The 10515-nt window shown below is 41.2% G+C and overlaps 1 protein-coding gene across 1 annotated transcript in view; it reads left to right on the top strand.

The window, feature by feature from the left end:
- Positions 1-2642: 2642 nt before the first annotated feature.
- Positions 2643-10515, top strand: part of LOC102213466 (cadherin-6-like) — a 55090-nt gene continuing 47217 nt past the window's right edge. The window contains exons 1-2 of the mRNA XM_005754949.1: positions 2643-2774; positions 9556-9895. Coding sequence (XP_005755006.1) covers positions 9674-9895 — 222 coding nt within the window. The 5' untranslated portion in view covers positions 2643-2774; positions 9556-9673. The remainder of the gene's footprint in view (positions 2775-9555; positions 9896-10515) is intronic.

A 10515-nucleotide genomic window follows, 5' to 3' on the forward strand; every position in this document is an offset into this window, starting at 1 on the left:
AGCTGTTATCTGTATCCATTTGGGGCAAGCACAAGGCTCTCTTTAAGGTGTGTGTGTCGTTTTTCCAACTACTACTACTGCTGCAATGAAGTATCAGGGTTTTTAATACAAGGTAAATGAGCAGGCAGATTCACAATAAATTCAAATGCTAAATTTATAAACTGGAAAAGATGCTTCAGTCTTAATCAAATTATTTTCTGCACCCTTTTCTAAATTCTAACAGTTGTGCCACATCGTTTGCTGCACTGCTCCTACAGAGCCAGTTTTACTTACTAAGGAGGGTGAATACATCAGAAAATAGCAATCCATGCATACTAAAGGGTTCTTAAATCTCAGTTTAGTTTTTAAGAAGATTTACTGAGACTACACCATCATGCTGTGGAAAATGAAAATGAAACCCAAATGAAAAGTTAATTTTCTTTTAGTCAGAACTCCAGATTTTCATTTTGACTTGGCAGGGCGCTGTAAACAGCCAGAGGCAGTCAGTGAGAGTGGTGTGACTGATTTAAGGGGGATCTAAGCCTGAGAGAATCCTTAAATTAGAGAAACAACAGGACTTTGGTGTAAAACGTTTGTGCCCGGTGAAAAGTCTCAAGAACATGGGACGTGATTATTTTTAAAGCTTTTTAAAATCTAAGTAAGAACATGGTTTGAAGATAAACTTCATAAATTGTGTTTCTCAGGCCTGAAGTGGTTGTTTTGGTTGTCAGTTACTATATGGACCAACGGATATGGAAGAGTTCCTTACTTTGTTCCTCATTAGTTTACAACTCATAGACGTTTTTCACGTGGTGAGTCTGAAAGCACAACACTGTCGTGCCTCTTGATTTTGTGGGGCTGAAAGATAAAAGCTGAAACAAAAAAAACAAACACTGGGATTTTCTGATACATTTTATTAATGCTAGTTTTAAAGTTTTAATGTTGTCCCATTTACAGACTGGTCTGTTACAGGGCTTCTGTGGAACCTTCTGTAGAATTTGTTTATTTTGCATCCCGCTCTTAGCATCATTCTATCCGTCTGTCTATGTTTCTCCTTATCTGGGGCCAAGTCACAAATAAGGAGAAAGGCCCAGACCCCATTCTCCCAAACTACCTCCTGAAATGTATTTGGAGGAACAAACTCCTCCTTGTGGGGAAGCAGCTTGTTGGCTGCCTCCTGACGAAGCCAACAAAAGCACTTCTGAGATTCTCAGAGTACAGATGAGATTCTGAGGGCACCAGTTTGCCACCTAAATACGATATGCCTCAAAATTCTGGCCCTGAAAACTATGAACAGAAATTATTAATAAGGACAGCCCTGGCATAGAACAACACCCACCAAGAATGAGTCCGACTTCTTGCTGAGCAAAGCAGAGCAAACTTCCTTATATTCCTGACGGGGCCAGGTACAGCACCGTGGAAAGCGAGTGGCTAGCCATCCAGATGTCAGACTCCCTTAGCTATTACCTCCTGGGCCTCCCCTTCACCCTCTGTTCGGACCACGCTCTGCTGCAGTGGCTCCATCGCATGAAGGATGCCAACGCCCGGATCACACCGTGGTATTTGGCTTTACAGCCTTTTAAGTTCCGAGTGGTCCATGGGCTGGGGGTGCAGACGGTTGTGGATGACTTCCTCTCTCCTCCTCTCTGACACCTTTATTACTATATGCAGTATTGTCTGCTTTTTATACTTATTGGGCTACTTGCTTATTATAGGCTTAAATATATATAGGCTGTACAGTACATAAGATTAAAATTTACATTTTTTATGTCACTGAAATGTTTTATTATTTGAGTTAAAGCCAAAGAGAAGGTTGCAGATAATGTTTACATGAAGCATGTGTATACTTACTGCATCTGGTTTATTTAAGCAGGCATCATATGTTGAAATCTTCAGACTAATGTAGATTATGAATTTCTAATTTATTATTTTTTGTAATTTTACCAATTTTGTTGATTACCACAGTCATACCTTTTAACTTAATTCTTGTAGATGTGATATAATTATAAAAACATTCATGCCATTTTCCCCATTCAACGTCTATAATTACACAAAATATCCATTAACTAATGGAAAAACCCAATTACAGAAACTTATTTTACTGTCATTTTTGTGTCATTTTACACCCAGTGTATCAATTTTATGTATATACAGCATAAAACTACAAGTTAACAGTTTTATCTTTTAAATAAAAATAGCTGTAAAATTATGTTAATCTTGCAACCATAATTTTTAGTCCTTTTTGTATAAAAATAAATACATTTTCCATAAAAATGTGAAAATCATGTTTATTCACAGGTACCGTTTTTTCGCAATTTTTAAATTACTTTTTATAATTTTATTTTACTTAGAAAAATTCTGTACATTTATATGAGATATTCTCTTAAATTACAGTTGTTGTTTTTACAGAGTAGATTTGGGGCCCAATAACATCTTTTAAACCAGCAGACGTATCACAGCTCAGTAATTCTCAGTAATGCCGTCCTTCAGGCTGTGAGTCTTCTTATTAACACAGATTTGACAGATTTGTTGTAACAATGCGGTAAACCGGGCCGTGAAATTACGGCTGGATGAAATGGTTTTCTGCTGCTTGGTTAACTCATGTTCATGTGCACGTGAGCGTACACACGCGGGACTGTAATGACCAATCAGCAGATATTGTAAACCCTCAGTTTGCTGAGCTGATGAGTGGGGTTGGTAGAGCGAGACTCCACGCAGAGAGACGCTGCACACGCGGGGAACAGCACTCCGTTTCCGTTACAGTCACTGTCCTTCTGAACGCTCCGCACACAGCGGTAAGTGCCACCGGGTCTTTTTACAACAGGTTGAGACAACACGGAAAGCTGAGGTGTTCGTGTCTATTTGAACACTTTGAGTTTGGTGTTTTTTCCACAGCAGGCTGAGCGTGGACCCTTTACAAGCTGGCAGAAGATGCGTGATTTAATTTGGGCTTTAGCCGCGAGCAGCAGGCACGCGCGCGCTCCGTTTGGCTGTTTGGTAACAGTGACGACAAATTCTGACCGTAAACATCAGCAGCTTTTATTTCGTCTGTTTGAATAAACACCAACAAAACGCGTTCGTTTCATATATTCTCCGCTTTATTCCTGTGGACTCTGTGTCCACGCTAGACCACAGATTTCATATCTAATGTAAAAAACCTTTAAAAAAATAATCTTGAATTGTTAGACTAATAGGATTAAACAGGTGTGGGTCACAGACCAGCGCAGTGGTAAACCCGGCAGGTACAGTGAAATAAAAGAAGATGCTTCTGACATTGTTCTTTACGGTTCTGGAAGTTTGTTTAAGAATTGGTTTTCTGCTTCTTCATCTATAAGATGTTATTATCTATGTTAATGTGTGCTGAACTTTATGTTTAGTGACTGTGAACTTAGAAGTCTAATATGTATATTATATATTATACCATATATAATCTCTGAAAGACACTACAACGTTAATGATGTAGCGTTAGTCGTTGTTTCGGTCATTGTGGTTTCTCAGGGCAGAAAGTCCTACACAGACTGTAGCAGAGTCTCTATCACTACTTCCTCTGATAAAGTTGGGATCTAATTACAGTAGTTGGATTATCCCGCTCACTGAATACAATATTATTCCTTTGCTAATTTGCTGTGGATGTTTGTGTTACTAACCTCTCAGATGCATCCATCAGAGCACGAATGAGTGTGGACGTTATATCAAAAGCACTTGGAAAAAGAAAGTGCTTGTTTAATTGGGTGAATGAGGCAAGTTGTACAGATTAGAAAAGCACTATATAAGATCCAGTCCATCAGCGTTTGGACAGAAGACGATGCTAAATGTGCGTGTTTTCTCAGACTGAACATGTTGCCAGGTTTGGGTCACACAGTGGTATTTAATGATCGAGTAGATCAAAAATCCTCTTGATCAGCCCTTTTCGATATAGAGTGCATGTTTCTATGCTCCCTTTTCAAGCTGATTCACTGACTCAGCGTCTTCAGTGTATTCAGTGTGAATGTGTTTGTTGTACAAGACCTGGAGAACAGTTGGCTCCAGAGAACTCTGGAACAGCAGCTTCTAACACACTGCAGAGAGCATTCAGAACAGTTTTACTCTGACAGGTTTTCAGCTGCATCTGTCAGGACGAGAGCTGGTAAACTGTTGTTTGAAGACAACATCAGCCTTCTTCTTGGCTTGCTTGACAGCTCCTCCAATTACAGCTCTCTGGGTGTAGTATGCTGCATTTGCAAATACTGCTGCTCATCAAAGCCAGATTAGAGAGAATAAAAAAGGATGCTGCTCTCTGTCCTTTACGGATGTGAAAATAGGATTTGAATCAGGTACAGCTCCTCAATGAAATTCTGTGTTGTACTGTCATTTTGCACAACCTCCTGAATATAACAGCAGAATACCACAACCGTTTTGTAACAAGAAAAGCTTGTCCTCTTGACCTCTGGTTTGGCATCTTGGGGAGATGTGAGCAAGCTGTTCAGCCTACCTCTGTCATATCATGTGGTAATAATGTTAGCAACAGTTCACCGGGAAGAGCCTTGAATAAACCTTCAACGATAAAAAAAACACAGGTTTCACTTCAGCTCTTTCTATGTTATAACCTTGCTCTTCTCTGCAGCTGGCACAAGCAAGAGTGGCCCACAGACTGGTTGTACCTCATACTTTCTACATTGCCTTGCAACATAGCTATCTACACCATAAATCCCACGTTGGTACCGGGAGAGACTTGAAATTTATGATTTTCAGGGTTTTTATCGTTAACTCGGTTTCCCTGGGTCTTTTCCCATGTTGTAGTTGTGCGTCTTATTTTGAAAGAAATATTTATGCGTTACCATAGCGACCAGAGGGCATTAAGGGGCAGAGAGGAGGATGTTACTGTCAATGTTGTTGGTGCATTTCAGGAGGACGCTGCTAATAAAGTTACACAATTACACAGTGAATTTATTATTATATTTACAAAATACCACAGTTTTTGTCTCAGTCGTATCATTTTATTTTGTTGTGTTTATCTGCCACACCTTAAAGGCTGGTCCGTGAAAATATTGTCTGACATTAAACCGATCTGTGGCACAAAAAAGGATGGCGACCACTGATTTATCTGATAACCGTAACTATAGCCCTAACTATATGCTTTAGCAAGAAGGAACGTTTGAAGCCTAATCTTGAAAGTAGAGATAGTGTCTGTCTCCTGAATCCAAACTGGAAGCTGGTTCCACAGAAGAGGGGCCTGAAAACTGGGGCAGTGACCTCCAGTACTGGGTGAGTGGCTCCAGCAGATCCCAGGAACAACATCTGAGATATCTCTCCAGAAGAGTGCAGACCTAGGAACAATACTGCCAGAACCCTCGGGACCCGAGCTTAAAGGAGCCCTCCCCCCACCCAAAAAACATCCTGCATGGTTCCATGAGGATTGGAATTCTGGGAGTTCTTCTCTAGTTTCCTCATAACCGTACCAAGTTCTGATGTTTAAACTGAATGGATGGATTAACTCATAGAAAAAAGTTCCCCTTAAAAATCTGTCAATCAAGAGTCTAAATTCAAGGTGCATATATGGTTTATTCATACTTCATACTCTCAAGGACAGTTTTGTGTGTGTGTGTGTGTGTGTGTGTGGGGGGGGTTACTCTATAAATTCGTACTGTATGTTTGTGTTGTGCTCTGTGCGTTTATTATATTTTCTCCCCCATCCCTTTCCCCCCCTGCCTGTCAGCTCAGACTTAGTCATGCAACACATATAATGTTATAACTGAAATAACACAAATGGAAATGAATAAATAAACAGGTAAAAGAAACACACGAAGAAGAGGAGCCTGCAAAGAATTTCTAGACTCATCCTGGAGAAGCAAACAGTCATAATTCTGATTGCAAAAGCTTCCAGACAGGACAGAGAAGATCCTGTAATGTACTGCAGCTGTTACTGCAGGTCTTTTGTTGTACTAGTAATATATGCTGCCAGTTATCATCTGTAGAAAGAATTAAGAAAAATTGTTATTGGGGAGTAACAAAAAAATTCCCGTTGGTGCTTGTCTAATTAAAAACCAAAGTGTTTATTTGAAGTCTGCTTTTAGGAGGATGTTGGCTGCTTGTTTCTGCAGTATGTGAGTAATAGTGGGCAGGAAGGCTCCACTAGCTTCTCCTCTTGTAATCTGAATGCAATTTCTTTATTATTTGTCTCCTTTTATAGCACTCACTTTCTGCACTGGCATTTGTGTATTTAAGCCCTGTGACATGATGTTTCTCCAGCACTAACCTGTCTGTTTCAAAGCTCCTCTGGATGAAAGAGGAAGCACATTCCAGTGTAACTGTTACTTTGATCATCACACACAGTTAAGCTGCTATTCACTAACAGTTACTTTAATCACTTAGATGCAGGCTTCTTCATCATCTCTTGATTTGGAATATCCAGATTGAGATGAGATTATGTGTGGTAAGCTGTGAATTTGTAACTTTTCTCTTTTAGTCAAGAAGCAATGAAGATATTAGAAGAAGAATTAGATGGTCAAGTCATAGATGGTTGTCGGTTAGTTTGACTTCGATGTTTGCACATGCGCCATACCCCTCGGTGACTGGTACACACTCCTACATACACTAGAATAGTTAGACAATGGGCAAATCCATTTGAGCGGTAAAACCTGAGAGCTCCAGGTTTCTTCACTGTGTAATAATGGCTGATGTCCAGTCAGAATCAATGAGTCTGTGTGTGTTCTCCACCAGGCTCAATTCAAGCTTATTCATATAGTAGCAACCTAATAGGACAAATGGAGGCTGCATTAGGCAGAGGACGTTAGAGAGAGGGCAACAGTGACCAGGACATTTGAAAGTTAATGACTTAATGCTGAATTTGTTCAGTTCAGCGGTGTCGTCTCAAAGCATTTTCAGTGTGCAGGAAAGGAAAACATTTTTTTTACCTGACACGACTCTGTTCAACTGTATCAATACTGAGTTATTACAATAGCTGATAACTAGTCTTGCTTGTCAGGGCTGCACTCTAGTGCTGAACACAAGAACTGATGTGGTTACATTATCATCCAAATTAAGCTCTGCAAGGCCAACGCACAACACCTGTGATTGATGGATTAGTCCGATGGCGATCAGTCTGATGGGGCCTGATAAATGATAAAAGCACGTTTCCTTTCAGTGGACTATTTGCTGTGTAAGCGTTCCTTCTAGATCCTTCAACGTGATCGTCATGGTCCTGAGTCTGAGGACTCGGTGTTTTGTGTTTCTTTATATTCTTCTATATTCTTGTTTATTCTGCCTGTGTTCCCTCTGTCTGTCCATGGTGTCACTGTGTCTGCTCGTGAGTCTGCCTGCCAAGTTCAGTGTCCGGTCTGGTTCTCTGTGTCTGTTAGTTTCCTGTTTTATTCTGAAAGTTCATGTCTCATGTCAATGTGTTCAGTTTTACCTTTCTCCTGTCTTGTTAGCTTAATTTCTCCCAGCTGTGTCTCCCTCCTGTTGCCCATTTCCGAATTACTCCCCTGTGTATTTAAGCCCTGTGTTTTCCTGTGCTCCCTGTTGCGTCGTACCCTCAACTTGCTGTGTGTTCATGATTTCCAGTCCTCCTGCACCTCAGTTTAGAGTTTTGTTTGCTTTTGTGAGTTTTATTTTGTGTTGTTCCAGCAATAAAGCTGCATTTTCAGTTGAAACCTCGTTTCCTAAGAGTCCTGCATTTTGGGTCCACCACTCCTGCCTGCCTGCCACACAGCCAACCATGACAATGAGTGCGCATGGCTTTATCAAATCAGTTTTTAAGTGTACAAAATACAGCCCTATCAAAAGTGAAGTAAAATATACTATTTCGATCCCAGGCTGCCTCCGGGCTGCATGCCTAATATCCTTGGGCAAGATACTAACCCCGTGTTTGCCTACTGGTGGTGGTCAGAGGGCCCGGTGGCGCCAGTGTCCGGCAGCCTCGCCTCTGTCAGTGCGCCCCAGGGCAGCTGTGGCTACAATGTAGCTGCCATCACCAGTGTGTGAATGTGTGTGTGAATGGGTGGATGACTGAATGTAGTGTAAAGCGCTTTGGGGTCCTATGGACTAGAAAAGCGCTATACAAATGCAGGCCATTTACCATTTACCATATTTATATTAAAACATATGAGTGTGCATATTCAGTATGTTTTTCAGCATCAGGCCAACAGTTGCAGATTGCTTACATAGATCCACATCAGTGTGTTTGCTGTGCATACGAGCAGGTCTGTGTCTGCTGCAGTCTTTTCATGCTCCGGGGAAAGAATGAACTTATTATGTAACCAAAAACGTGGTCGTTTGAACAGGAGTTTGTCTTTTTGGACCATTCACTTTGTTTTCAAATATTTAGATCAGGTATCAAAACGACTCAGATTTGGGGGAAAAACATGGGATTAAAATATTTCACTAAGAATTCCTTCCACCTCGTGACATCCTCAGGTGAAGTCAGCAGCACTCCACACACACTATACACAGTGTGGGTAGAGCACCACCTTCCCCTATTAAGTTGCTTGACACTTTACCAGAATCCCTTCGAGGCAGTTTGAAAGGGGTTTTCCATGGCCTCTCCAAACTCCTCCCACACCTGAGTTTCTAATTCAGCCGCTGGCCAAGACACATTCTGCTTGGCCTGCCCGTACCTATTGGCTGCTTCCAAAATCCCACGGGCTAAGCCCAAGAGGACTCCTCCTTCAGCCTGATGGCTCCTTGTAACCACGGTACCTGCCGTGGTGGTGACCCCACCACCAACAAACCACCTTTCTTTACCTGGAGAGGGCACTTTACCCTTAACTGACCAAGAACCTCGGCGGCTTCGCACTCTGCTGCTGATCACCCCAGTGCAAGCTCGACGTTATTGTAGTTTTGGTAGCTTCATCAGACATGATGAGTTGATTTTGGCTGTACAAATAATGAACAGAGTTGGTGAAATAGGAAAACCTTGGTGAAGTCCCACACCTACCAACAATGATTTTGACGGTTGTACAAGGAGCAGTGAGCTAAATATCCCACACTCCCAAAGCAAACCGAATGCTGTAAAATTCAGTTAAATGGGCTGATTTTCGATTGATTCATTACAATTTCAAATAGTTAAAGTGCTGTGAAAAGGTCTTGAGCCACCTCTCAGGTCAAATGTAAGGATAGGTTATAAGGCTTTTTGTCAATTTAAACCAATAATTAGACCTGAGCATCCTGTTTACAGACAGAAGTTATTTTCAGATGAAGCACTAATTTCACACTTCTTAGTGTTGTCACTGCACAGATCACCTGCTGGAAGTGAAAGCTTGGAAAGAAAAACACAATATGTGACTAAGAACTGTGTTTTTGCCATAACTAAGGCTTATGGGTGTACAGGCATTGAGCAGAGTACCGTGTGACCTCAGCATTTTCCCTGCGTAGTGAATGAGAGTGCAGTGCATGCTGGAATAACAGGAACTCTGCTTTCACGCCTATGTTTGAAAATGTTAGCTGCAGACAGCGTTTGTTTCTGTTGTTTCTGCTCATGTAACAAAATCCTGCACTCCCACATTGGGCCGTAAAGTGCCAAGAAGTTGATGAACTGCCCTCAGGATGAATGTTATTAAATGCAGAATTGACATTTGTTTGTATTTACTTATTTTACAGATCCTTTCCACTGTCAGTCAAAACTGGAAGGACTATGACAGATAGACCCATCTGCCAGTTTGGAGTGAGCCAGCTGGGAAGATAGAACATTTGTGACTTCTACATCTCCATCACAAAGATGAGGAATATTATCCTGGGCATTGTTTGTCTCTGTATTTGCCTGACCCTTGATGATGCACTGGCTTTAAATGGACGAAGGACACACATAGCAGATGGAGAGGGAATAGAAGCAGCCATCAGAGGAGAGAAGTTGCTGAAACGAGTGAGGCGAGGCTGGATGTGGAACCAGTTTTTCCTGCAGGAGGAGTATACAGGCTCTGACTACCAGTATATTGGCAAGGTAAGATCTGTGCTTCCGTTAAGGTACACTCAGGATGACATATTCCCAAATTAAATGAAATTCTCTTAATTAGCAGAAAGCATAATGATTTACCACAGCTGATCACAGTGCAGTATCAGGGATACTGTACCAACTGTGTTGTTTCTTATTGTTGTTCTGGGTTCTCAATTATGACACTGTTACTTGAAGAGAAGGTATTTTATCGAACTGTAGTTCACATGTGTCACCTCGCCTCTGTCAGTGCGTCTTCCTTTTTTAAAACAATAACATTAAATAACATAGCTACTTTCACAAACCTAAACAGTCTCTTTTTTTTCTTACTTGTTAAACCAGGATTTGTCAATTTAATGTTAACAGCACAACTAGTTTTCAACAATCATGGTCAGTTCAACACTAGTAACCAAACATAGTGAAACTTGCACAGATACTATGACATCATCTTCCAAACAGCATGCCAACACATTACATCTGGTCGATCATAGGTGGCTTCACTTGTCTTACAGATCTTCTCAGTGTTTGTTCTTGTGTATGTGTAGGTGTTTCAGGTGATAGTGTCTCATGTGTGTGTTGGGGTTGTTCAGCAGCCTCCAACCTCTGCTCCACTACTACTGGTCCCTTAA

The sequence above is a fragment of the Pundamilia nyererei genome, unplaced genomic scaffold (genome assembly GCF_000239375.1).
Source record: "Pundamilia nyererei isolate P.nyererei 1_Seehausen unplaced genomic scaffold, PunNye1.0 scaffold00773, whole genome shotgun sequence".
In the NCBI taxonomy this organism is placed as follows: domain Eukaryota; kingdom Metazoa; phylum Chordata; class Actinopteri; order Cichliformes; family Cichlidae; genus Pundamilia; species Pundamilia nyererei.